We start from the raw sequence: 26,591 nt of genomic DNA on the forward strand, positions 1-26,591 counted from the left end.
TAACCATGATTTTTTTTTTTTTTTTTTTGAATATTGTTTTTTTCTCCATTGAAACCTAAGATGATAATTATCTAAGCCAGGCAGCAGGTTAAGAGGTTCTATAGATTTATATTTTACAGCTATACACTTTTTTTTTTTTTAACTCGCTGGCTACAAACATGTGAAACTACATTCAAGCTACTATAAAAAGTAATTCATAGTACTTACTGCATTAAATCTGTGTATTGTGCACTGAAGATGTGTAAGGCAGTATATTTTTAATTATGTGGTTAAATAATATATAATTTAATGGAAAATGTATTGATTTTTAATTAGGATTTCTGCTTGGATATGTTCCAAAATGCTCCAAAATTTTGCATGTGTATGAAGAGATATAGAGAGATGAATACTTTCCTTCAGAAAACCCAATTTGCAATGCTTTGCCTGTCAGATACTAGATACAGATATTGTTATTATCCTTTTTGTGTGTGCATCAGAAGGACACTGGATGCATCTTAATGGGGAGGATGGTAAGCATAATGTAGACCAAACAAGCATGAATAAAATGGTTGGTCTGCCCTCTTGTGTTCCTGCAAACAGCCAGTGAACCAATTCCACATTCCAATTATTCAGTAAAAATACCTGAGATGAGTATCCATTTGTTCAGCTCTGCTTTGTGAGTGCTTTTGTAACACTGACCATTTAATGTCCTTCTTGAGCACTGCCCAGTCCAGATCTTTTCACTTTAAGCTTCTCACAGTCTGTTCCTTAGTTCCTCCAGTACCTCGAAGTGAACCTGAGATTGTTGTTCTCCAAGTTCTTACAAAAAAAACGGGTATCAAAGAAAACAACTCTCTTCATCTTCAAGAGTGGTGTGCATGATATCTCTCTGGAGTATGTGCATGATTTTTAGGCCTAACTGGATACTGCAGGCCAGTGGATTCCAGATTTTTCTCTATTTATTCTGAATATTTATGTACCCTCTGCCAAATCTCTCCTTTTCGATTGTTGAGGCAAACACCACCAACCTGAAGCTTCAGGTGTGTGTGTGTGTGTATAACAAGTGATGTTCCACTGCAAATAGAGCTTAAACAGGAGTTGTTTTATTCATATATATATATATATATATATATACACATTATTAAAAACATAAATTTGTATATACAGTCCCAGTGGAAAGCATGCGGCATCCTTCCAGAGAAAGTGTAATTCTATTACTAGAAATATCTGTCTAAACTATTGTTCTACACATTTGTCAGGTTGTGATTTAATCTATGCATCTGTTCTACAGGATTTCAAAATATAAACTCATTAACTCCCATATGAAATATACGAATGGATTGGATAGAGATATTGCAACAAAAGGTAAGTTAATAGACTTTGTAGTGGTTGTGTACAGAAGAACAAAAGACATCTCTTCGGTCACCAAAACTTTGTAATAGGGTAACATAATGCAAGTTCTCAGTTTTTTGATGGTTCTTCATGTTCTCTGGTGCAGCATGTGCTACAAACGTTTGTAAATGCGGATGATGTTCTTGCAGTTTGGACAGGTGTGTTTCACATCCTTGCATGTGTCCACACAGAATGGGATGCAACAACAGAGCCAGCACCTGAAAAAACACAGCAGACAAGCTCTAAATATCAGCAGTCTATGAATTAAATATCAGCAATCTGTGCATACTTACACAAAAATCACAAGGCTTCCGAAGATTAACCAGGTGAGCAATCCATTGATATATTCGACTTCCGTGATGATGTCCGTCATGCAGTGAGGACAGGTAATGCGGCCTGGTATATCAGTGAGATTCATGACTGCCATCTGGGCAACTGCATATGTAAAAATGCATCGATTAAACGCGGAACGAATGCAAAAAGAACAGCTAGTGTAAGCTAGTATTTGCACAGTAAACCATCAGAAGGACATCCATCAGATTAACAAATAAAAATTTTAGGGGTTGCAGGGCTGTGCCTTTCATTATTAGAGATATTTTAGTAATTAATTATAAATAGATACTCTCTTTAATTCATAGCTTGAATAAAAATGTTAGAAATACTGGGTCTTGGGTGCTGGAAACTCACCTATAGGGACCATCGTGGGCTGGATAGTGATGGTTGGATACCCAAACCCATATGGAGGTGGCTGGGAAGGTGCAGCTTGTGGACCTGTAAAAGAGCCAAAGCACTGGTTGATATAACACTGAATTGTTTGATTCCTGATTGTTCGGAATCAAGTTCAGAATTTTCACAAACTACTCGAAGAACGTGTGAAGGTTAGGCCCTTTTAAAACAGGACATTACTTAAGTTTCAATTGTTCAGTTGCTGATTTAATTGTGTTCAGGATCATTAACATGCTATATATATTATCCAGTCGTGAAGCTTTGGCTGATGGATGGACATTGTGAGGTTCACCCGTAAAATTTGCTTGTATATTCCAACATTCATTGTTCTGTGACTTTGAGATGCCCAGGAAACCCAAGGCATCTTTGTTTTTTTCTAAAACTGTCATTCTTCTGATAACTTCCAGGATGAATATATATATATTACACAGATTTTCACAGTCAGAGATTTCACCTCTATGGTGTATGTACAGTATGTTTCCATGTTTGCCACTCTCTCCAATAGTCATTCATTAGTACCAATCTACTGGATTTAAAGGTATAGTTTAATTTTAGTAGTAGAGTTCTAAACAAATATGTGGGTGGATTTGGATGTGACAGGACAACAGAGGATGGGCCTTTTCATTAAACGAAATGCTATTATTGATTATGGACTGCTATTTGGCCAGAAGCGACGGTTTGAAATTAAAATGCCTTGATGGATTTGTTTCTTACAAACATGCAGCTTTTCGCGTCACAAGACATTAATTGATGGACTAGAGTGGTGTGGATTACTTGACGGCACCCATTCACTGCAGAGGATCCATTGGTGAACAAGTGATGTAATGATAAATCTGTTCAGATGAACAAAAAAAACAACTTATCTACATATTGGATGGCCTGAGGGTGAGTACATTTTAAGTCATTTGTCATTTTTGGATGAACTATTCATTTAATAGAGGTCAAAATATTGTAACAGTTTCATATACTATTCTTACACTCATAAATCATAATCTGAGATCACACAAGCCAAAGTCTGTGTTTGTTTTACAGGGAACATCTGACGTCACAGATTGAAACATCACATATTTGACTTCCTTATAACCCATTACATAAAACTGATAATACGTGTACTGTTTCTACAACAAAGACCGTTGAATATTGGCTCACATTTTGGGGTTGAGATTCTAAAGCAGGGGTGCCCAAACTCGGTCCTGGAGGGAGTGTCCTGCAGAGTTTAGCTCCAACCCCAATTAGACACACCTGAACCAGCTAATCAAGCTTTTTTTTAGGTATACTAGAAACTTCCTGGCAGGTATGTTGAGGCAAATTGGAGCTAAACTCTGCTGGACATTGGCCCTCCAGGACTGAGTTTGGGCACCCCTGTTCTAAAGTTTTCACTAACTTTTATTACATTGGTGCGTAATCATCCTGTTCGTTCTTATTAGTGTGATTAAAGTGGAAGATCAGCTGACCTGCTTGAGATGGGTATGCTGCCTGCTGCCCAGGGTAGTTTATGCCTGTCTGGTCCATATGAGGACTAGAATAATGCGGGGGTGAGTAGTCTTTCTCCATTATCAAAAACCTGTGGATGCAAAAACATAAAGACGAGGAATTGGAAAATAGACGTACGTTTCTTTATATTCGTCATGTAATTTTCTCTCTTTCCTAATCTTGTTCTGCTGATTTTTCTATCGCTATAGTACATGCCACAAACGGCACACACTGTATATATTATCATGATAGCACTGACTTATCAATGCAAAGATCAATAACATATCCCTTTATGTACTTGACATATAACAAAAGCATAACCTTCACTTTAATGGAAAAATTGTGTGCACAACACGTACCTGTGAGTCCCTGTATGCGTTGTGTTGCTTCTCCTCTCAATGTACAGCAGGATCTGGATGGCTGTGAGCGAGAGGGCGTGGACAGCAGGCTACAGTCATAAATGTGGGCATAAAACTACAGACGAGATAACAGTGACACTTACTGCATAGACAGGGTTATCTTTACATCAGTTGTGACCAACCTGCCTGTTTTCCAAGACAAGGAGAGAAAGAAAGCATCATTATCATGCTTACCAAGTTATTTTTCCACTTGTTTACATACTTCCTTTTAATGTTAGAGCAAATTTTGGCAGACTTGTGATTTAGATGGCACTGTCCATGAACAGGTTACATAATCGGGCCTAAATCCTAAATGATCACTCAGGAGGGTCTAACCAGATGGGAACCAATTGTTGGTTTTTGGCTATTGATAAACTTGTGAAGATGTTGTTAGATTTTCTTCTTATAGTAACTTAACAGGGTTGAATAGTTCAGTTTGATGAATGCAGTCGACACAATTATATCAGTATTTTTTTTTTTTTTACTTGTCTTTATGCCATGCTGTAAAAAGATCCAAATGATGTCACTTCCTGGGTGTCAACCTTGTTAAGCAATGTTACATGTTATGTAATAGGGCAAAGTCATGCATTAACAGGAATGCGTATTATGTTTGGTTGTTGAAAATGACAAAATATTGACATTTGATGTGTCTTTTATGTGTTTAATTTTTAATCAATAGCCTGTTTGTGTAGTACCATATGCAGATTATAAACCACTTTATCATGTTCTGATTTGATTTAAATGGTTTGATTCCTTTCTGATTATATTTGTAGTGTGTTCATACACTGCTTATATGTAATCTGAGACCAGATTTGTGACTTTACTGCAGTCCAGTTCCTCTCTTCCACTTCTTTTGGGTGATGTACACACGCTGTAACTGTATCGTTATATTTTGCTCTGTCAGTTGTACTAATTGCTCGTAAAACGTTAATGTGATACTGCATCATAGGAGGAAGTTTCCATCAACCCAGTGAAACAGATGAGTGCTGTTCCATTCTGTTGATTCATATCACCTCAATTTGAGTCCAGCATTTCCTGGAATTAGTCAGTTATTAACCTTAGTGAAGCAACATGATGTCAATTAAAATCCTGCTAGAAAGAGGAAGCACCTGACTGTAGAAACACAGAGAGGCCAGCATATCCTGGGTAAACAACTGACCATGTCACCCTTCACAGTCCAGCATGCAATGCTGAAAATTTGTTGTTTTCTGTGAATTTGGTGACATAAACCTTTATTTTGCTAAAGAATCTAATGTTTAAAGCCTTGATTTTCCATGCACTGAAACATCTACCATCTTCCTCATCCAGTACATTCAGAAGTGCCATGAACGGGACATAAAACGTCCATAAGCTTGCATTAATCATATCTGGGGTTCTGCCTTTTCCTTCTCTGATACTGTTTTAAGGGGGAGACGGAAGAGAATTATATCATTTATTTATTAATGTTGCTTTCATAGCCTGGTTATTTCTTAGGTTAAATCCCAAATCCAAGGTCTGGATGTGGACGCTTTAACAACAGGAGCACCGACACACGGCATCCCAGCTCAGCTGTGCTGCAGGACCAGTGCGTGTCAGACCTTACCTCTGCTCAGTTGGAGTGATACAACTTCATTTTCATTCCACACACATTAAAGCAGTCGATCAAGAACAATTTTTGGCATCATTGGGTTTCTGATAATGTATAACACTGCCAGCAGTTTAAGACCGCAGCTGTTGTAGTGACAGCATCTCAGATGTGTTTCTCTGTAGGGTGTGCGATGAGGAGGTTTGGTGTAAGTTTACTGTGGATAACCTGCGGCTGGCAGAGAGAGAGGAGGTGGCGAGCCAGGCCTTGAGGCGGCTGATTGAACGGGTACTGCAGGAGATGGCTGAGGATCTCCGGACGCGGTGTGCCGCTGTAGATCGGGCCTTGAACCAGTGCTGCATGGAACTGAGCCAAGCCAAAACACAGCTGGAGCTGCACCTGGCACAGGCAATACACACTTACACAAAACAAAAGCCAATACATGTACACAAGGTTTCACATATTATAGGGTCTATTTAATCTGCAGATTTCATACAAATAAACATAAACCAACGGGTTAAAATTTTGAACACTATCAATGTTTAAAGGAATAGTTCACACAAAAATGAACATTTACTGAAAGTTTACAGATTTGGAGAAATGTAGCATTCCATCATTTGCTCACCAGTGGATCCTCTGCAGTGAATGGGTGCCGTCAGAATGAGAGTCCAAACAGCGGATAAAAACATCACAATAATCCACAAGTAATTCACACCACTCCAAGTCTGAACTTTAAACCATTGCTTCTAGCCAAAATATCTTAGTCCATACTTCATAATAACACTTCCTCCAGTGGAAAAAGTCCATCCCCGGTAACTGATGGATTGGAGCAGTGTGGATTACTTGTTGATTATTGTGATGTTTTTATCAGCTCACTGCAGAGGATACACTGGTGAACAAATGATGGAATGCTACATTTCTCCAAACCTGTTTCTATGAAAAAACAAACTCATCTACATCATGCATGGTCTGAGGATGAGTACATTTTCAGCAAAATGTAATTTTTGGATGACCTTTTCCTTTAATATGTCTGTGTAATAGATTCTGGAGCAGATTGGGGCTCAGGAGAGGAATATCTCATCCCTGCAGCAAGCTGTGTATGATAAAGAAGCTCCGCTCAGAGTGGCTCAATCTAGACTGCATTACCGAACCTTCAGACCCAACATGGAGCCGTGCCGAGACCAGCCTCAGCTCAGGTACATAACACAAAAACATGCACACACTCCCAACACGCATAAACCCATCTGATGTGTGTGTGTGTTTATGTAGTTTGTTAGGTGAGGCGTCAGAACTCAACAGTACAGTATCAGCCCTACAGCAGCAGCTGTATGAAGCACGCAAATCTTTTTCTGACCTGGAGGAAAGCAAACTGTCCCTGGAGAAAGACATCTCTTGCAAAACAAACTCCCTCCTCATCGACCGAGAGAAGTGTATGACGCTACCCTTCTGTCACAGTGTTGTCTGGATACTGACAGTCTCATAATATGCACTATTCACCAGGAGGTCTGGATCCATTAGACAGTAACTTCCAGTGGCATGCAGTGTGTGTGCATTTTAGTGTTTTTAGTGCATCAGTGTTTTTTGAATGCAGTTTTAAATGATAAATTATATCTTTAAGTGGTTTAGTGTATACCTTTTATTTGTCATTTATATTTCTTTCTACATACTGTATTATAAAAGAAGTGAACTGTCTTAGGCCTACACAAATTTACACTTAAAGTTATACTATTCAAAAATTTAAATTCTGTCCTCATTAACTCACCCTCATAACAATTCAAACCTATATGGCTTTATTTCTTATGCAGAACACAAAAGATTCTGAAGAATGTTTTTTAACTGTTTTTGCCTATACAATGAAAGTCAGCAATGTCCAAACTAAAGCTGTATACCACTGACTTTTATTAAATTATGACAGTGTTTGTTAATGATTAATAAAAATTCAAACATACATGACATATGAAAACTATTATTACTGTATTTTTTTTAAGTCATTACAATAACAATGAAATATTTCTGAAAATGAACTCAACGAACTGGCATCTGTGGAAAGACAACTGGTATCTGTATGGTAAGACTACTTTGAGCCCACAGACTGTCTGATGCAAATACAGACAAAACTGGAAAGCACTTTCTCTATTTAAATTTACATGAGAAACATAATTTCATCAGTCCATGTTTACAAACTACAGGGTTAATATTGAGTTAGCACTACAGTTGGCACTGCTCCATCCTTCAGGAACAATTTTTGTGCAAAACCTGCTTTATACTGACCCTCATTCACAAAGCAGTCCGGTGTAAAATGATTTGTGCAGACATAAATGAATTTCTGTAGAGTTGAGGGAGCATTTTCTTCTAAAACAAAATTCCACCTCATCTTCAGCGGCTGAGATTTCGGGAGTAAATGGAGAGAGCTATGTGGATTAATATATCCAGCTACAGAACACCTAAAACGCTTGGGAGACATTCTGGTCAGTGCAGCAATGGCGGACTGTGTACAACTCGCTCAGGGCGGTTCTATGTTAAAACGGCAGTGTCTGTCAACTTTCGTGGGCGGGGCCTGTGGCTAATGTGACGTCACATTAGCACCAATGCTAAAAATAGGCCATTGGGAGACACTGCTTATTATTTATGGGGATTAAAAAAAAAGGAGTGGGTGGATTTGTATCATTACAGGGTGGTTGTGTACACACACTGCTAACACACATTTATGTTCAAACACCATGTAGAAGTGAATTTTACATAATAGGGGCTCTTTAAGGAAAATGGCCTTTCAAGGGACCATTGCAACCCTTCAGATATGTCCAAACACCTTGCAAAAGTGAATTTTGTATAATAGGTCCCCTTTCCAGCAGTTTAGTAGGTAGTTGAGGGGGTTTAGCCTAGTAGGGGTGTAGTCTATATAGTTTAGGGATATTGGTAAATAAGTCTGTGAAATGTATGTAAATTGAAAAACACACAAATTACTAAATTGCAGTGATGGCTTCGGTTACAACACTTTCATTGTATCAAATTCTTCTATTTACCTTGTGTTTACTGGCATCTAGTGGTCTCTTATCAGTCCTGGCCATTCCAATAATTTAAATAGATTGACTAATCACATTCCTCCAATAGCTGGTGGGTGTCCTGGTACGCTATGACTGACTTTGCATCATTTGGAGGGATGCTGCACACAGGTGGTGGTAGAGGAGATTTCTCCACTCTGTCGGAAGGTCTCTCTCCAGTGTGAATTCTCATGTGACTTTTAAGGCTTTGTTTCACTGTGAAACTCCTTCCACATTCAGAGCAGATGAAAGGTTTCTCTCCAGTGTGAATTCTCGTGTGTCTCTCAAGGCCTTGTTTCACTGTGAAACTCATCATACAATAAGGGCAGGCAAAAGGTTTCTCTCCAGTGTGAATTTTCATGTGCCTCTCAAGGGTAATGTTCATTGTGAACCTCTTTCCACACGCAGAGCAGATGAAAGGCTTCTCTCCAGTGTGAATTCTCATGTGGTTTTGAAGGTGTCCTTGCTGCATGAAACTTTTTCCACACTCAGAGCATGTGAAATTCTTCTCTCCAATGTGAATTCTCACGTGTCTCTTAAGGCCTTGTTTCACTGGGAAACTCTTTCCACACTCGGAGCAGGCGAAAGATTTCTCTCCAGTGTGAATGGTTATGTGACTTTTAAGGTGCTCTTGTTCTGTGAAGCTCTTTCCACACTGAGGGCAGGTGAAAGGCTTTTCTTCCATGTGAATGCTCATGTGTCTCTTAAGGTTTCTGTTCACTGTGAAACTCCTTCCACACTCAGAGCAGGTGAAAGGTTTCTCTCCAGTGTGAATTCCCATGTGACTTTCAAGGTGTCCTTTTTCCATGAAGCTCTTTCCACATTGGGTGCAGGTGAATGGTTTCTCTGCAGTGTGAATTCTCACGTGTCTCTTAAGGCTCCTGTTCACTGTAAAACTCTTTCCACAATCTGAACAGGTGAATGGTTTCTCCCCAGTGTGAATTCTCATATGAATGTTAAGCTTTTGTTTCTCTATGAAGCTTATCCCACACTCGGAGCAGGTAAAAGGCTTCTCCCCAGTGTGAATTCTGATGTGTCTCTCAAGGCTTTGTTTAAATATGAAACTCATTCCACACTGAGGGCAGATGAACGGCTTCTCTTCCGTGTGAATGCTCATGTGCTGCTTAAGGTTTGCTTGCATCTCATACTGATGACATGTGACAGAATCTTCTTTCTGTTCTTTAAGATCTAAAATAATCAATGTCAAAAATCACTTTATGGACAATTACGTTGAGACAGTAACAGCTGCACAGTAACGGACAGTAATAGATGTGCACCCCAAACAATAGAGTAAGATGAACATCATAAATATGCATCTTCACTAAATCAGATTAGAGTTTGGGATGCACATGTGTACTCAAGTAACTTAAGCAAGAATCTGTTTTAAATTGTTATTACACAACTCTCTTAAATTCTTCATTCTGATTGGTCAAACATGGCTTCTGATATATTTATTGTTGTGCAAGGCAACTCAGGTTTTTAGTTCGCTGGGTAACTGAAACCTGCGGCATGTTTTCATGTCTCTCACATCACACTATGAACTGAACTCATTTCATTCAAATGAAAATGCATATTTCAGTATTAATATTTTTTGAAGTGTTCATCTTGTTGCTCGGTTAATTTTTATGTTGCAGTGGACTATTTGTTTTTCTTAGCAGAAGCTTTAAGATAATATATAGGCAGGATTATAAAATAAATTCAACTCAAATCAGTATTTCATATCCACCTGTTTATTTTTATGGTGAGCAGAGCTGTGTAATAAGCAGGATAATGTGCAGTTAGTTGATCAACATACTTTTTACACAAATCATTTGTTGTGATGCCATATTCAACAAAAATACATTACAATATAATGTAATATAAAATATAATGTTGAATATGGTATTAAAATATGATTAGAATGTAGGCCTACCCCTAGTTTCTCTGACCTGCTGTTGTACTTGAGTGGTCTTCACTGCATGGAAGGAGGCATCTGGCATTAAATATATATATCTGAACTTGTTTTAGTTGAAACACTTGAGCATTATGTGCATAGACATTTAATGATACTTTACATGATTTGTCAAATTCAGAGTCAATTGACCTGATTTTTGCCCATTTCTCATGAGACTTCTCTTTAGTTAATTTGACCAACAAGAATCTTATTAAATCATCAAATCTAAAAAATCGCGTTTTCTAAGGCATTGGCCTTCTCTGGTCTAAATTTTAGTCTGTTATTTTTAAAATACAGCTGGTCTATATATTCCCAGCTATTTCGGACATTTAAACATCTGGAGTAACAACCTTTCCAAATCGGCATAAATCATTTGATACTCGTCACTTTTCATTAGTCGCAGTCAACAGAATAAACATAATCTTTTAACTTATTTGATTCTTTGTAACTGACAAAGAACCAACTTACACGGCCTTTTGTTCTTGCAATCTTGTATAGGTAAGGACGGGCAGGTTTTCGTCTGCGCATCTGGAGTCTCTGGGGTCTGATTGTTTTCATGCTGCTCCATCTTTATCACCAGGAAATGTTCGATGCCGCTTATTTCATCAGCCTCCATCAGTCAGGTTTCATTCACTCTATTCTCTAATGGATATTCTACAACCAAAACGGATTTGGTTTGAAATCACTGATTTGGCTTTCTTTTTAAACAAGCTTCCAAGTTTCCATAAACGAAGCTGTTATTCAGTGCGCATATCAAACTGGTCGAGTCACGTGATTTCAGCACCGAGGCCATGCTGCCGCGTCATATACTGCTCGGAAACGCTTTGATATTTCAAGTGTTCACCGCTAGGGGGCGACGATCAGCTGAACCAGGGGTGCACAATCTTGTTTCTGGAGATCTACCTACCTTCAGAGTTCAAATCCAACCCTGAGCACGTACCTGTCTATAATTATCAAGTGCTTTTGAAGATCTGTATTATCAAAAGGGAGATGCAAAATGTGCAGTGTTGGGGGGGGGGTTGGGGGACAAGATGTGCAGTGTCTGCAAAAATCCAAAAAGCCTCTCTTTGTACCAATTTATAACAAAGAGAGGCTTTTTGGATTTGTGAGTTGAAATCATTAACCCTGACTGGATTAAATGAAGAGATGGATCTTGTATGTTTTTTTGTAAAGGGAAATTGCTGGCATGACAATTATCCCTCATTGATTAAGATCAGCTGTCAACAATTTGCAATTGTGCCTATTTAAGTGTGTTGTTGCTTTTTTGCTTTAAAAATGCATGGGCTGAAACGTCTGCTCTTTGGTCTGTTTTTAATACATTTTGCATATGGCTAATAAAAACTACTTTTTTGAGAGACCTTTTTTGGTCTGATCGGAAAAAAAGTTCAGTGTGCGGACAAATTCAGCGACTTGTTGGACTATATTATATTTAATAAATTAATTCAATGGCATAATCAAACAAATTGACTACATCACTCTTCTCCGATAACTGCCCGATGTGCTGGTGCGCTATGACTGCCATCACTTCATTTGGATGGATTCTGTACACAGGTGACAATAAGCTTCTCTCCAGTGTGATTTCTCATGTGACGTTTAAGATTTTTATGTTGCCTGAAGCTCTTCGCACACTGAGGGCAGGTGAAAGCAGGGCCGTGCAGAGACCTTTAGAGGGGCAGGTGCTCAAAGTATAAAAGGGGCACACATGGAACACGGCTTTTAATAGGGCTGAAACGGATGCTTCTGTATTGATACAGCAGAAAATTGTGACGCAGTTTTGAAAAAGAAACAGAACAGAAAAGACGATTTTAAATGTAAAAGTTAAAGATTGTTTTCTTTGCACCTCTTAATTACTCTGGAATTAGAAACTGAATTATATTATTGATATTATTATTATTATTATTATTGAGTTTACAGGATATGGTGGTTTTGCTGTTGTAAACACTACTGTTGCTGTTGTAGAAAAAAATATTTCTGTCTTATTTAAAAATTCTATTCTAATCCTGTTCTGAATTTATTCATTTTTTTTAATAATGATGATAAAAACAGGATTGATAAATATAATTCGGAGGATGAGAAAATCAGTATTAGCCTTACCAGTGTTGTAATTATTTTTAAGGCACTTTACGTTTTTTAAATAAATACTGTAAAAATAATAGTTCAAAGTATGAATAGTTTTTAGTCAGATAACATAAAAAAGACAAGACCCCTCAATGCCCTTTAAACTTTTCCCAATTAAACAGCAAGAACGAAAGAGAAAATATTTAATTTTAATAAAATGTAAATTCGTCCCCTGCATTTTATTCGGGCAGGTGTGCTCTAGATTTAAATTAAAAGAGAGCATGGATAGTCTATGCATGACCTGACGTTTTATTCGTATCCAAAATGAGGAGATGTGAATATCAAGAGCGCTGAACTCTCATGCAGTGCATGTTTCATTCATACTCGAAGCCAGAGGGTGCTCTCGTGCAGAAAGTCCAAAACAGACTCATAGAAGTAATAACTTATGACGTGCAGGAAATCCCTAATATGGACAAAAGCATCTGGCTATTGCTGTAGCTGAGTTGAATAAAAAGCACAAACGTTACTGATGAAACGTGAAGACAATAAACACACGATTGTGAAAATATATGGTTTGTGTTTTTCAAGTTATCGCCAGCTCATAAATAAACTATAAGAATAATGCTGTACTGATTGACATATCATTTAGTATAGAAACTAAGATATATTTCCTGCCTTATTCTGTGATAAATATGGGGAAAAGGTAGCCTTTATAAACCAATCATAAAATTGTCATTAGGAAAATTTTGAACAAAAATATTATAGCCCCTTGCTGCAGCTAACGTTACTTCCACAGGCTACACACAGCAATATAAACAACATCTGTGCATCCTCTCTTCACGCGTTCTTGTAAAATAATAATAATTGAATAATATAAGTATACAAGCACACTGCTCCGCTGAGAACTCCACTTACCAGCAGCCGTGGACGTTATTGAAGATATTAGTACGCTAAATTACAAAAGGTGTCTGAATGTGAGGGATCATCCAGGATGAGATCATCAGGGGAAAGGTCATCATGTGGATCATTTTATTTATGGCTAAATTATTATTCATTATTTTACTAATAGTTAGATTGGGCAGGCCTTCACAAAAGGGCGTTTAATTACAAAAAAAAATTGCCTTGACAAAAGGGCACTTTGGGCATCAAGGGGAAAAGGGGCAGGTGTTATAGGGCATGCCCATTTGCAGGGCTGTACGTTAACTTTTTTTTAACATAGCACTGGTGCTACAGAGGTTGAAAGTTTTGTAGCACAGGCCAAAAAGTTGTAGCACACGTATAAAACGTCTGAAAACAAACACAAGTAATGGAGTTCATCACTTAAACAGGCACTGATGTTCCATACAGAGCACAAAAAATACAAACCATCACAAAAATTGTTTTTGACAAAGTTTTCTTAATTTGCTAAAAATGGAAGAGTGCAGAAACATAACACCTCTTACACCTTAACAAAATATAAAATAAAAAATTTTGTAGCACGTGCGACATACAGCCCTGCCATTTGGCATATTCTGTGTATGGACGCTTTCGAACGCTGCTTCATGAGGCTTCGAAACGTTCTGAATCTTTTGATTCGAAGGGTTCAGTGCGAGTGAATTCCACAAACGAGGCTTCATTATGTCTCCGGGTCTCGAAATGTCGATGGTTCGCCGCTAGAGGCCGCTGATCTGGTGGACCCATGAACCAGTGTATAATGGCTTTAACTGATCTCGGTTCAGTTTAGATTCAGTTACATTCCACAAAGTAGGGATTAATGTAGTATTTTAGGATCTCAAAAGAATGCAAGTCATGCAGCTGGTTTGTGGAAACCCCATTGCAGAAAACCTGTGCCTGGTCTCAGTAATCAGTCAAGCTTATGTTATCCTTCAGGGCCGTGCACAACCGACATGCTGAGGAGCAGTGGCCAGAACCAGGGGAAAGGACAGCAAAGCTTTAGGCTACTCTAGAGACTGTCTGAGTGGCTGCCACTGCATGTTTAATCTGCCTCAAACTCCGTAGACCTTTTCTAATCAATGATTAGCTCACAATCAGCGACTGGTAAAAAAAAAAAAAAAAGTTTTAGGCTGGATCTATGAATTCAGTAATAAGCATTTGCAATAACTGGGCACAGATGACATTCTCCCACCCTTCAATCATCGGACATCAAAAGAAGATTCTTAAATACATTTCGCAGCAACATTACGGACGTGTTAAATATTACTGTAATAATATAGCTTATCTAAGAATATATGCCCCCAGTTTCACAGACAAGGCTTAAGTTCCAGACTAAAATGTAAGTCTGAGCTGTTTCAACTGAAAGAAACTTGCACTGACTGATTTTTAAATATATCAGTGCCTTTGTCTCAAGATGCACACCAGTAATGTTTTTTCTAAGGCATGTTCATAAAAATTACTTAAATTAACTATGGCCTAATCCTGGCTTAGTCTAAGCCCTGTCTGTGAAACCAGGCCATGGTGTATTAATGTATGTCGTGTTAATCGAAATGTTTTGTTTGGTGAATATTAAGTGCTTTCCATTATATTGACATATTGTATTTCCCTGCTTTAGAAACATTCCTGTAAACACTTCTAATAGGGATATTTTACAGTGCCAGGATGAAAATTACACTTGAAAGGAGAGGTGATGACAACATGAGATGTCAACATGTTTTATTTAAATCAACAAAACAACATACCCATGTGCTTAGTAAGAAAACAAAACCAGAACAAACTGAGATGGTTTAGGTGTTAAAATAATCAGTACATTGGAATTTAAAAAACATTTAAACTCGTTTTGATGGTATAAAATGACCAAATGTTCTTTGGAATGTTCTATGGTGACTCTGTTCAGTGCACATTCAAAATAAGATTGCATTGCTAAAGAAAAGCTTTGGGTGGATCAGTTTGACGCATTCCAACCTGCAAGTCCTAAAATGGCCATCTAGATTCTATGTTGAGTACACGCTGTTTATCGGACTCTACATAGCAACAGCCTTCAAAACGGATAATCACACAGATAATCCATCCGTCCATTCTCCAAACGGCTTATCCTCTGTAGGATCACGGGGGGCTGAGTCTGTCCCGGGGAAACACCCTGGACAGATGGGCAGTCCATCACAGGGCTCACACACATTCACACAAACACAGCTAATGTACGTTGAAATTCAAGTTGTAACAAACAGTCTGTAATGGTCATCTGCAAATAGGACTCTGATGTAAATATAAGCATTATCAATTTCTATTCATGGTTTTGAAAATCTAAACCTAATCATTGTCTGAAACCGTCAAATTTTGACTTTAGATTTGTAGTGTTTTGTTTTTTAAAGTTTTTGAATCTCACCATATAATAATAGGCTATCATTTTTTGTTGGTTATTTTGCGTGTGAGGCAGCCGTCTGAAGTGAATTTATATAGAACCCTTTTAGTTCAAATTTTCCTTCTTAAATTTTGTGAATAAAAACAATAACTAAGTTGCTAGTCTGATTTACATGAAGTAATTGATTTAAAAAAACAAAAGTATAAAATATTTTGATCATGAGACTGCAGAGTAAGACTAAACATAATATTTGATAACAGTTTTATTACGGTACATAAATATTAAAGTCATTATTAAATCAAAATTGACAATTCCTAATTTTATGGAAGAATGCAATGTTTATTCTAAAATATTTAAAAATAATTATTTAATTATTATTATTATTATAATAAATAATTATTTACAATTCATGTGCCCTTGTCATTTTTAATCAAAATAACTTTCCCTCCCCCTTGCAATGACATCTCGTCTTATGATGTGCGACAATAACCCTTCTCCCTCCAGCAACCTGACACTCATGAGATCGCAGCAATAGCAAACGGCAACGATCCAGTCAACTCTCGATGGACAAAATCAAGTCCTGCATTTTTTTCTAGTTCAGGAAGTCGTTTCACTTGGATATACGGCACAACAGTCACAACAGGATGAAACAGAGCCACAACAGTCACAACAGGATGAAACAGAGCCAAGGTACATTTTGACTCATTCAAATCTTTGAATGAAAGTGATAAGCAACTAACACTGACTTTCTGTTTTGCAGCAGCTAAGTGGGGAAAAGCTGGGCCAGACATTTTAGAAGTTGTCATTGCCTCCCTGCCAGTTTCTCTTCCTCATGAAGATTTTTGTCTGACATTCAAAATTATTCAAATGTATTGTCAAGTTAACTCTTCTGTAGCAGAAGAGCATGAGGGAGGAAATGAAGTGATAAGAAATGAGCAGTTTATTGAATAACCTTAGATATTTGTGTTAGTCAATGCATTGACTTTATCTAAACAGAAACATATACATGTTCTTATAACAAGAAAAGGTTATGGGAATTTGCTGCTTAACAGTGTATGCGGTCATGAAAAGACTTCGTATCCTGAGCATGCAGAGATGATAAAGTTGTTCTTTCCATCTGTTACAGTTCTTACAGATTCATGAAACTTAAAGGGATAGTTCACCCAAAAATGAAAATTTGCTGTTAATTTACTCACCCTCAGCCCATCCAAGACGTGAATTTTTTTTATCTGATTTGATTTTTTTCTTCTTCAGCAGAACAGTAAAGAAGATTTTTAGGTGAAACCGTTGTCATTGGGGATTCATACACTGCACGTCTGTGGCTGCTTCTACACAGAGAAGACCAAATCAATACCCGTGGCTCCTGACGATACATTGAGGTCTTCTGAAGCAAAAAGATCAGCCTGAGCAGAAAATTTACTGTTAATTTACTCACCCTCAGCCCATCCAAGAGGTGAATTTTTTTATCTGATTTGATTTTTTTCTTCTTCAGCAGAACAGTAAAGAAGATTTTTAGGTGAAACCGTTGTCATTGGGGATTCATACACTGCACGTCTGTGGCTGCTTCTACACAGAGAAGACCAAATCAATACCCGTGGCTCCTGACGATACATTGAGGTCTTCTGAAGCAAAAAGATCAGCCTGAGCAATAAAATGAACATTATTAACAAAATTATTATTTTTAAACCACAGCCATGGGCAAACAGTTCTCAGTGCATTCACAACTCTCTGGAGCGTGAACTTCCTATGTCGCATAATGACGTATACACACACAGGTGCATTCTCACATGTAAGCTGATTACGCTGTTTGTTTACAACGAAGAGCGAGGGCACATGTGTTTTACTGTTCGTCAAAATGGTACTTACCTGTGCTTATCCTGGATGCTGGAACCGATTTAAAAAGATTACTTTTGCTGACGCAATCCCATTGAGGAAGATTTGACTTTTCACAGATTTCCGACCTTTGATCCAGATAGATTCTACCTCTGACACTTAGAACACCACCATGTTTCAACAGTCCTCAGTATCACCAAGGCTTGTGCCGCTGCGTCCTCCAATCCTCTCCGTTCTCACTCTCCGTTGTAAACAAACTGCATCATCAGCTTAAATGCTAAAATGTTACTTTTAAATGTTAAATTTTTTTTCTTCTAAAATGCTTGTTAAACGAGTTTAAATATATGTAATATTGTAAACTATGCTGTAATCACCCAAATGTTTTTAATTTCTCATATCTTTGTCCATGGGTGTTCTTGCTTATTAATAAATATTCATCTTTTGATTATTACTGTTGCCTCTAGTAATTCTGCGTGTGATTTATTTCCAGCCCATTTTAAACCAGCAATATAGTAATTTTTAAACAACAGTTGAGTAAAAAAAAAAAACTCAGCATGTTGAGTAAAACATTTAATCCAACCAGCTGGGTCAAAACAACACAGCATGTGTTCTGTCCAATATTACCCCAGTGCTGGGTTGCCAGATAACCCAGCAATGGTTGTTTTTAACCCAGCATTTTTTAGAGTATATATGTTTTTATATTCAAAAACGGTGTCCTGACATTTTACCCTACTCGTCAGATTGTCCTGCCTGGGCTTACTGCGCATGTGCACATCAATATTGTGTCATTTTTTGTCATGCTGAACAACACATTATTACTGTATTTGTATTACTGTAAGGGTAGGTTTGGGGTTGCGGTAGGTGTAGACGTAAATAAAGCACAATCTGATAGGTAGCATTTTTCAATGTCAAATTGTGCTCCCAATTGTTTTAATGGGAGGTAGCAAAATCTGATGGGGTAGCACAAATCGTCAAAACACCGGCAGCCACAGACGTGCAGTGTATGAATAGCCAAGGACAGCAGTTTCACCTAAAAATCCTCTTTACTGTTCTACTGAAGAAACAAAAGTCACCTACATCTCGGATGGCCTGAGGGTGAGTAAATTAACAGCAAATTTTCATTTTTGGGTGCCTATTCCTTTAAATGTTATTTTTTGTACATTAGGTTATACATTATTAGAAAAACATCACATAAATCAATATTAAAATATAAGGTATAATAAACATTCAAAATATGCAGAATAATTGTGTAAATATATAATTAAGGGGAAACACCGCAGCTCCCATAATAATGAACAATAGAAACACTTACTCATTAAGAGTAGAGTAATTGTCCTGTTGGTCTCTTATTGGTCATGACCTCCTAGTCATATAAACAGATTGACTACATCACTCTCCTCCGATAGCTGGTGGGTGTCCTGGTATGCTATGACTGCCATCACTGCATTTGGATGGATGCTGTACACAGGTGACAGCAGAGGAGATTCCCCAACTCTGTCAAAATGCATCTCTCCAGCGTGAATTCTCATGTGACGTTTAAGGTGTCCATGTTGCGTGAAGCTCTTTCCACACTGAGGGCAGGTGAAAGGTTTCTCTCCAGTGTGAATTCTCATGTGATTCTCAAGGTTTTGCTTCACTGTGAAAGTTTTTCCACACTCGGAACAGGTAAAAGCCTCCGCTTCATTGTGAAGTTTCATGTGACTCTCAAGGCTTTGTTTCACAGTGAAACTTTTCCCACATTCACAGCAGATGAAGGGCTTCAGCCCAGTGTGAACTCTCATGTGACTATCAAGGTTTTGTTTTATTCTAAAACTCTTTCCACACACGAAGCAGGTGTAAGGCTTCTCTTCAGTGTGAATTTTCATGTGTCTGTCAAGGTTGGTTTTCATTGTGAAACTGTTCCCACATAGAGGGCAGATGAAAAGTTTCTCTTCAGTGTGAATTTTCATGTGTCTCTCAAGCTTTTGCTTCATTGTGAAAGTCTTTCCACACTCAGAGCAGGTGAAAGGTTTCTCTCCAGTGTGAATGGTCATGTGGCTCTCGAGGCTTTGTTTCACTGTGAATCTCTTTCCACACTGAGGGCAGGAGAAAGGCTTCACTCCAGTGTGAATTCTCATGTGACTCTCAAGGTTTTGTTTTACTGTGCAACTCTTTCCACACTCAGAGCAGGTGAAAGGTCTCTCCCCAGTGTGAATTCTCATGTGACTCTCGAGGCTTTGTTTCACTGTAAAACTCTTTCCACATTCAGAGCAAATAAATGGCTTCTCTCCAGTGTGAGTCCACATGTGACGTTTAAGACTTTGTTGTTGTGTGAAGCTCATCTCACAGATTGAGCAGGTGAAAGGTTTCTCTCCGATGTGAATGCTCATGTGACTTTTAAGACACTGTTTTGCTGTGAAACCTTTTCCACACTGAGGGCAGATAAACGGCTTCTCTCCAGTGTGAACTCTCATGTGACTCTCAAGGCTTTGTTTTACTTTGTAACTCTTTCCACATTGAGGGCAGATGAACGGTTTCTCACCAGTGTGAGTTCTTATGTGACGTTTAAGGTATCCTTGTTGCGTGAAGCTCACTTCACACTGAGGGCAGGTGAAAGGTTTCTCTCCAGTGTGAATTCTCATGTGACTTTTAAGGCTTTGTTTCGATGTGAAACTCTTATCACATTGAGGGCAGAAGAAAGGTTTCTCTCCAGTGTGAATCCTTAAATGAGCCTCGAGCTTTTGTTTCTCTGTGAAACTCTTTCCACACTGAGGGCAGATGAATGGTTTCTCTTCAGTGTGAATTCTCATGTGCTCCTCATGACTTGCCTCCTTAAAGAAATGCATCCCACATTCATGGCGAGTGACAGAATCTTCTTTCCGTTCATTCTGATCTAAAATAAACATTAAAATATCTATGTAAAAAATCAATTCAAGGATAATTAAGGTGAGATTGAGCCAAAGTAAGTTTAACAGCAGAATGCGACAAAGGTCTCTGATATAGTAAAGGTTAAATCTGTCATTCTGATGTTGTTACAATTAATGTTCTTGTCTATAGCATTTTCCACTATAAGATAGAGTTAGGTCCCATTTATACCCAGTACTAAGATCCAACTCACTTGTATTTGTTAAAATGGGTGTAAACAGGATGCAAAATTCAAACCACATTCATGGCTGGTCAGGGATGCATGTGGTCACGTTAGCCATGTTTCCACTGTCAGGCCAAAGGCGAGTGTAATGGAGGCGTGAGCTGTTTGGGAAAAACATCACTCCCCTCAAGAGGCGCACTAGAGACTGACGCTAGAGGCTGCGGTCTTAAGTGTCCTTGTTAGCGCACCCACCTCCCATGCTCGAAATGCTGGTTCAAATCCCGCTCGGAGAGAGTGAGGGGAGTAGAACCGGAGGGGTTACACTGGTGCCGTGACCTGGGTGGGAGTGAGGTTTAGGGAGTTGAGTGTAACGGAGGCCAGCTGGTAAGAGCTGCGCAGGTAAACCTCACTCCCCTGATCTCAAGAGGTGCACCAGCGACTGATGCTAGAGGCTGTGGTCTTTAGCGTCCTTGTTAGCACCCGCCTCCTATGCCGGTAACTCCAGTTCAAATCCCGCCCGAAAAGAGTGAGGGGAGTAAAACCCGAATGGGTTACAGTGGTGCCGTGACACGGATGGGAGTGAAGATTAGGGGGGTGAGTGTAACGGAGGCCAGCTGGTTAGTGCTGTGTGGGTAAACCTCATTCCCCTAATCTCAAGAGGCGCACTAGCGACTGACACTAGAGGCTGCGATCTTTAGCATCCTTGTTAGTGCGCCCGCCTCCCATGCTGGTAACACCGTTTCAAATCCCGCTCAGAGCAAGTGAAGGGAGTAAAACCCGAAGGGGTTAAATTGGTGCCGTGACCCGGATGGGAGTGAGGTTTAGGGGTGAGTGTAACGGAACCAACAGAAACGTTGGTTCCCATTCGGTGCAAGCGAGGGGAGTAGAACAGGAGGGGTTACACAAGCATGCTAATGGGAATTCTTATCACCGTATGAGGCAGAAATAGGTTATTTATAGATTTATATGAGATGCTAAAGGCTAAGTATTCTTATAAAAATACCGGAGACTGTTTGAAGAACATATATGATTATAATCTTGTAGTTATTTGGTAAATCATCACAAAAGTTTGCTTCTGTCATTTTGCAATCAAGCTAGTCTTCATTCATCTTCCCCTTGTTGGTGAAATGGTGGGGTTGTGTTCTGTGTTGTTCTATTTAGACGTGTCAAGGGTGGGTTTTAGAGTAGCGTTGCAAGGCTACTGACCAGACATTGGAAATGCAGCTTGATTTTGTCCTCGTGGCTTGGGATCCAAGGCTATTGGCCCCGCTCAACTCATTGTAAGCCCTGGCTCACAATGGCCTGACAGTGGAAAAGCATATAACTATTATGACAAAAAAAAAAGTTTAAGCATCACTATCATTTTAATACACATCTGGGACACGTTCACTGTGGAGAGAGCATGTACATTAAGACTTCTTTAAAAAGCAGTGAATAAAACAACTAGCATATAAATGTTTACCATTCACAAAATGGAATGCTTTTTAAACAATTATGTGAAGTAACTTTACATAATCACAAATATATGTTTATAGCTAGTTTATATTGTTATATTTATTAATCACTGTTTTATAATTTGATTTTGCAGTCATGTGAAATATTGTTTCAATTATAATTTTTTATTCTATTCCCCCCACCCCCATTTTCTATTATAATGAACATTTTACAGCATGCAAAATGTTTTGGAAGGCAGTCAATAAAGAAATATACTTTTGTTTGGAGAGTGCTGTATTATGTCTTTTTAATTTTATTAAAAGGAATGAATGATCATTTATTCAAGTATCCAAAAATCACAATTTCACTAGGCTTCTCTGGCTTCAGTCTGATTTTAGATTTTTTTTAAGTTGCTCTTACAAATCCGCAACTATTGTGGTCATTTCAACATCTGGAATAACCACCTTTATAGGCTTATAAATAATTTGACACGTGGCTTTATTGGTCACGATTAACAGATTAATGTAACTTATTTGATTCTATGAAATTGACAAATAACCAACTTACACTGTTTTTCATTGTTCTGCTCTTGTCTAGGTGACGACTGGCAGGTTTTTGTCCTCACATCTGGTGCCTGTGTGGTCTGGTCGCTTTCATGCTGCTCCATCATAATCCATCAAGTTTATTTCGCGGAATATCCGTTAGTCAGTTTTAATTCATTCTAATCTCTAATAGACATTCTACAACCGAAACTGATTTGGCTTATAATATAAGCAGCATTAATGTAGCGATGGGCGCTTTCAAAACACGGGTTCATGAAGAACCGAAACGTCAACGATTCTTTTGTTTCGAATCAGTGGTTCGGAGCACGTATCAAACTAGTGAGGTAATGCGATTTCAGCAAGTGAGGCTTCGTTACGTCAAAAGTTGAACATTTCGATGTTTTGCCACTAGAGGGCGGTGAACTCGGTGTTATCTGGCGAACTCAGTGTTGCTTAATTTAATGTTAAATTCGGCTTTTCAAGTTATAAAGGCAATAAAATAATCAACAGATATTTCTATAGATTATATATAAATAAATAAATATGTATATACAGGCAACAGTCTGTTAACATTGGCATAAATAAATAACATTTCAGAAATACATCAAACATAATACAGAACAAAGTTGACATTTTATCACCTTATTAACAAATCAATTGCAACACATAATATTTGGTGGAAATGCCTAATTTCAAACAAGAAAAACAGTCTTCTGCATCAATTTTGATGAATTTGGCAAAACTAACATTAATGAAAAATGTTCCTCTGCATTAAACATGGCAAGTGACAGAACAGAAGTTAATAAGGCTGAAATATAGTGTCATTCGGTAAAGATTTTGATTTATTGATTATTTCATGACGTAAAAATATCCAGTAGACTGATAAAGTTACCGACAAAACCTTTGGAGAATGATTCCAGTGCTCAATACTCACCATAACGTCTTGAAACGTGTAACGCTGAATATACGTCTTCTGATTGTGTTTGTTGCTGTCTTCGGCTGAATCTGTCTCAGCTCGCTCTCCCGCGCATCCGCATTTGAATTCTCAATCCCAACGGCTTTCCTCAGGCGCATGTTGTGCATGCATGTGTAGAGTTATTTGAATGTAGGACTTTTCCCACTTCGACAGTAAATTGACTGAGCTCAGTTGTTCGGTGTATGTAATACTATAATTTTTGTTTTGGTATAATTGCTTGAAAGTCATTTGCAATTATCACTTTGCACAACTTTTCAAAATAAAGTTTTTACATTGTAGTAACTTAGCTGCAGTCCGTAACTTGTTGCGCTCTAGCGGTTAATAAACAGAACTGCGTGCGTTTTGCGGAAGAACATTGTAGCCGGAGCTACTTCTCTGTTTATCTCTATGGCGAATCACGCAGGTACTGGGCTACTCCGCAGCGGTACCTACCCGAACCAGTCTAAATAGTCCGAATATAAACACTTATTATAAGTGTACCGTAGTGATTCAGGACAAGCCAAAAACACGGGTTGGAAAATGAATTAATGGTGTACTCGCTTATTATATAAATGTTGAACACAAAAAAGTTACGAACTGCAGCTTTAATGTGATGGGGGGAAAAAAAGCACACGAATGCAGCCGTTTTCAGCATATTAGGCAGTTAATATGTGCATATTATGAATAAATGTAATTAACGTGGTTACAGGAATTTTGTGAATTGTGTGTATCCAGTTGAAAATACTGTGAAACAAAGGCACAGTCTGATGAACAACTCACACTGACCTTCAGCAGCTCAGTGAGAAAAACGACAGGATTTTCTCACACCAGACATTTTAGAAGTTGTCATTGCCTCCAGCCAGCTTCTCTCCCTCTGTTAGATTTTTGTCTGATATTCAAAGGTATTCAAACATTTTGTCAAGTTAACTCTCCTGCAATGAGGCTGATATACAGAAAGACAATGTAGTTATTTTTTCCCATCAGTTACAGTTCTGCCTTGCACAGATTAATGAATCTAAAATGCTATTCTTTGTACAACACAGCATTATCCAGCATTAGAAAAACATGCTAAGAATCAGTATAAATGAAACATATGTAAAGTATAGGAATACGTGAAATGGGTAGCCTATGACAATATTAAGCTTATGTTTCACTGTGAAACTCTTCTCACACTCAAAGCATAGAAGTCTTCTCTCCAGTGTGAATTCACTGTTTCCCTCAAGGTTTCGTTTTACTGTGAAACTCCTTCCACACTTAAGGCAGCTGAAGGGCTTTTCTCCAGTGTGAACTGTCATGTGAATCTCAAGGTTTCGTTTGAACTCTTTTCACATTGAGGACAGTTGAATGGCTTCTCTCCAGTGTGACTTCTCATGTGACATTTAAGTTGTCCTTGTTGTGCAAAACTCTGAGGGCAGCTGAAAGGTTTCTTTCCAGTGTGAGTTTGTATGTGATTCTTAAGGTGTTGTTTCGATGTAAAACTCTTTTCACACTGAGGGCAGGTGAACGGTTTCTCTCCAGTGTGACTTCTTATGTGACATTTAAGTTGGCTTTGTTGCGTCAAACTCTTTCCACACTGAGGGCAGGTGAAAGGCTTTTCTCCAGTGTGAATTCTCATATGCTTCTGAAGGCTTGCTTGTTGAATAAAACACATGCTACTGATGACAAATTAAAGAACCTTCTTTTAGTTCGCTCAGATCAACAACAAAAAAGTAATAAAAAAATAAATTCAAGGACAATAAAGGTGAGAAAGTTAGATTTGCAACCCAATTTATTGGGAGAATACAACAGAGGGTCATTGTTTTATCTTTTGAATCTGTTATTCTCATGTTATTGCCATTCAATTTGGAAATGGTTATACTAATTTATTTTATTTTAGGTTATTATCTTTTAGATGCACTTTGCTTTTTTTCATGTATAGAGAGAGAGATTTACACCTGGTACTAATATCCATCTCACTTGTATCTCTTAATACAGGATTAAACAGGATCCAACACTTTTTGTTGTTACAGAAGATATACTGTGACTTGTTTTTCCAGCTCACAGCATTTTAAAGAATAATAAAGAAATACATTTTAAAAAATGGTAAAAAAAAAACTAAACAAATGTCACCAAATCAGATTACAAATAGGGATGGGCATGAGTACCTAAATAACCCAACTAGCATGTTAAATTTTGTTATTACATGATTTTTTTCAATGACAACACCTTTGTGAAATTAAGCATCATGCATAGACATTGTAATGCTGCAGCTGCTTTATGATGTGTCAAAAAGTGACCCACCCAATAACCTGATTTTGCCTTATTTCTCAGTAATTTTTTTCAGTGTATCACAATTGGTAAATCATCTAAGAAATTACTTTAATCATCAAAAAATCGCTGTTTCTACATTAATTGGTTCTGTGGTTCAAATGTAGTTGGTCTGACAAATCCCCAACTATTGCGGATATTTGAACATTAAATGATCACTTATATGTATCTATATTTTAGATTCTTTTTCATTAGTCACGACCAACAGTTACCATATTCCTTTGACTTATTTGATTCTTTGTAAGTGACAACTAACCATCTTACACTGTCTTTTATTCTCCCGCTCTTCACCAGGTGAGGACTGGCAGGTTTTCGTCTGCACATCTGGGGTCTCTGATTGTTTTCATGCTGCTCCATCTTTATCACCAGGAAATGTTCGATCCCGTTTTTTTCACAGATCGCTCCACCAGTCATTTTTGTCAACTCAATCCACTAAGAAAGATCATGTAACCAAAAATGGTACTTAAAATAAGCGCTTTCAAAACACTGTTCCGAAAGGTTATAATCTCTGTTTTGAATCAGTGGGTCGGAGCGCGAATCACATTGGCCAAGACAAGTCACGTGATTTCCTAATTAGAACCAATTTTAGTTTAG

General features: G+C 38.1%; 4 protein-coding genes across 7 annotated transcripts; 1 reads left to right on the forward strand and 3 right to left on the reverse strand.

Moving 5' to 3' along the window:
• Window positions 1-1,153: 1,153 nt before the first annotated feature.
• Window positions 1,154-4,564, reverse strand: LOC107703724 (lipopolysaccharide-induced tumor necrosis factor-alpha factor homolog). Of its 3 annotated transcripts, none has more exons than XM_016506443.1 (6): window positions 4,164-4,564; window positions 3,930-3,990; window positions 3,552-3,661; window positions 2,059-2,142; window positions 1,665-1,806; window positions 1,154-1,589 (listed from the first exon to the last, which is right to left on the reverse strand). In XM_016506443.1, exons 3-6 carry the CDS (start codon window positions 3,649-3,651, stop codon window positions 1,484-1,486), a joined length of 432 nt encoding a protein of 143 aa, XP_016361929.1. In that variant the 5' UTR covers window positions 3,652-3,661; window positions 3,930-3,990; window positions 4,164-4,564; the 3' UTR covers window positions 1,154-1,483. The 3 variants fall into 3 exon arrangements, with proteins under 3 accessions (XP_016361929.1, XP_016361928.1, XP_016361930.1); XM_016506442.1 differs by having other exon boundaries at window positions 3,930-4,044; XM_016506444.1 differs by lacking the exon at window positions 4,164-4,564 and adding an exon at window positions 4,073-4,076.
• LOC107703723 (tektin-4-like) lies at window positions 3,561-7,439 on the forward strand. Its single transcript, XM_016506440.1, has 4 exons — window positions 3,561-3,632; window positions 5,718-5,940; window positions 6,574-6,728; window positions 6,802-7,439. The coding sequence occupies exons 1-4, from the start codon at window positions 3,610-3,612 to the stop codon at window positions 7,013-7,015; spliced, it is 615 nt and encodes a 204-aa protein (XP_016361926.1). The 5' UTR covers window positions 3,561-3,609; the 3' UTR covers window positions 7,016-7,439.
• A 908-nt stretch (window positions 7,440-8,347) lies between these two features.
• Window positions 8,348-11,291, reverse strand: LOC107703816 (gastrula zinc finger protein XlCGF57.1-like). Of its 2 annotated transcripts, none has more exons than XM_016506563.1 (2): window positions 10,975-11,291; window positions 8,348-9,761 (listed from the first exon to the last, which is right to left on the reverse strand). In XM_016506563.1, exons 1-2 carry the CDS (start codon window positions 11,120-11,122, stop codon window positions 8,623-8,625), a joined length of 1,287 nt encoding a protein of 428 aa, XP_016362049.1. In that variant the 5' UTR covers window positions 11,123-11,291; the 3' UTR covers window positions 8,348-8,622. The 2 variants fall into 2 exon arrangements, with proteins under 2 accessions (XP_016362049.1, XP_016362050.1); XM_016506564.1 differs by lacking the exon at window positions 10,975-11,291 and adding an exon at window positions 10,486-10,752.
• Window positions 11,292-18,951: 7,660 nt separating this feature from the next.
• On the reverse strand, window positions 18,952-23,027 carry LOC107703815 (gastrula zinc finger protein XlCGF26.1). Its single transcript, XM_016506562.1, has 2 exons — window positions 22,761-23,027; window positions 18,952-20,564 (listed from the first exon to the last, which is right to left on the reverse strand). Exons 1-2 carry the CDS (start codon window positions 22,861-22,863, stop codon window positions 19,060-19,062), a joined length of 1,608 nt encoding a protein of 535 aa, XP_016362048.1. The 5' UTR covers window positions 22,864-23,027; the 3' UTR covers window positions 18,952-19,059.
• Window positions 23,028-26,591: the final 3,564 nt, after the last annotated feature.

The sequence above is a fragment of the Sinocyclocheilus anshuiensis genome, unplaced genomic scaffold (assembly GCF_001515605.1).
Source record: "Sinocyclocheilus anshuiensis isolate Anshui unplaced genomic scaffold, SAMN03320099.WGS_v1.1 scaffold274, whole genome shotgun sequence".
In the NCBI taxonomy this organism is placed as follows: domain Eukaryota; kingdom Metazoa; phylum Chordata; class Actinopteri; order Cypriniformes; family Cyprinidae; genus Sinocyclocheilus; species Sinocyclocheilus anshuiensis.

What these genes read in the sequence shown, in the direction of transcription:
- LOC107703723 (XM_016506440.1), top strand. Translation starts at nt 3,610, where the DNA reads ATGAGGACTAGAATAATGCGGGG. An exon ending in TGGAGCTGCACCTGGCACAG is followed by an intron (nt 5,941 to 6,573) that starts GCAATACACACT and finishes TCTGTGTAATAG; the next exon opens with ATTCTGGAGCAGATTGGGGC. An exon ending in CGAGACCAGCCTCAGCTCAG is followed by an intron (nt 6,729 to 6,801) that starts GTACATAACACA and finishes GTGTTTATGTAG; the next exon opens with TTTGTTAGGTGAGGCGTCAG.
- LOC107703724 (XM_016506443.1), bottom strand. Translation starts at nt 3,651, where the DNA reads ATGGAGAAAGACTACTCACCCCCGCATTATTCTAGTCCTCATATGGAC. An exon ending in GCCCACGATGGTCCCTATAG is followed by an intron (nt 1,807 to 2,058) that starts GTGAGTTTCCAG and finishes TTACATATGCAG; the next exon opens with TTGCCCAGATGGCAGTCATG. An exon ending in GGAAGCCTTGTGATTTTTGT is followed by an intron (nt 1,590 to 1,664) that starts GTAAGTATGCAC and finishes GTGTTTTTTCAG; the next exon opens with GTGCTGGCTCTGTTGTTGCA.
- LOC107703816 (XM_016506563.1), bottom strand. Translation starts at nt 11,122, where the DNA reads ATGGAGGCTGATGAAATAAGCGGCATCGAACATTTCCTGGTGATAAAG. An exon ending in TTGCAAGAACAAAAGGCCGT is followed by an intron (nt 9,762 to 10,974) that starts GTAAGTTGGTTC and finishes TGATTATTTTAG; the next exon opens with ATCTTAAAGAACAGAAAGAA.
- LOC107703815 (XM_016506562.1), bottom strand. Translation starts at nt 22,863, where the DNA reads ATGATGGAGCAGCATGAAAGCGACCAGACCACACAGGCACCAGATGTG. An exon ending in GCAGAACAATGAAAAACAGT is followed by an intron (nt 20,565 to 22,760) that starts GTAAGTTGGTTA and finishes TGTTTATTTTAG; the next exon opens with ATCAGAATGAACGGAAAGAA.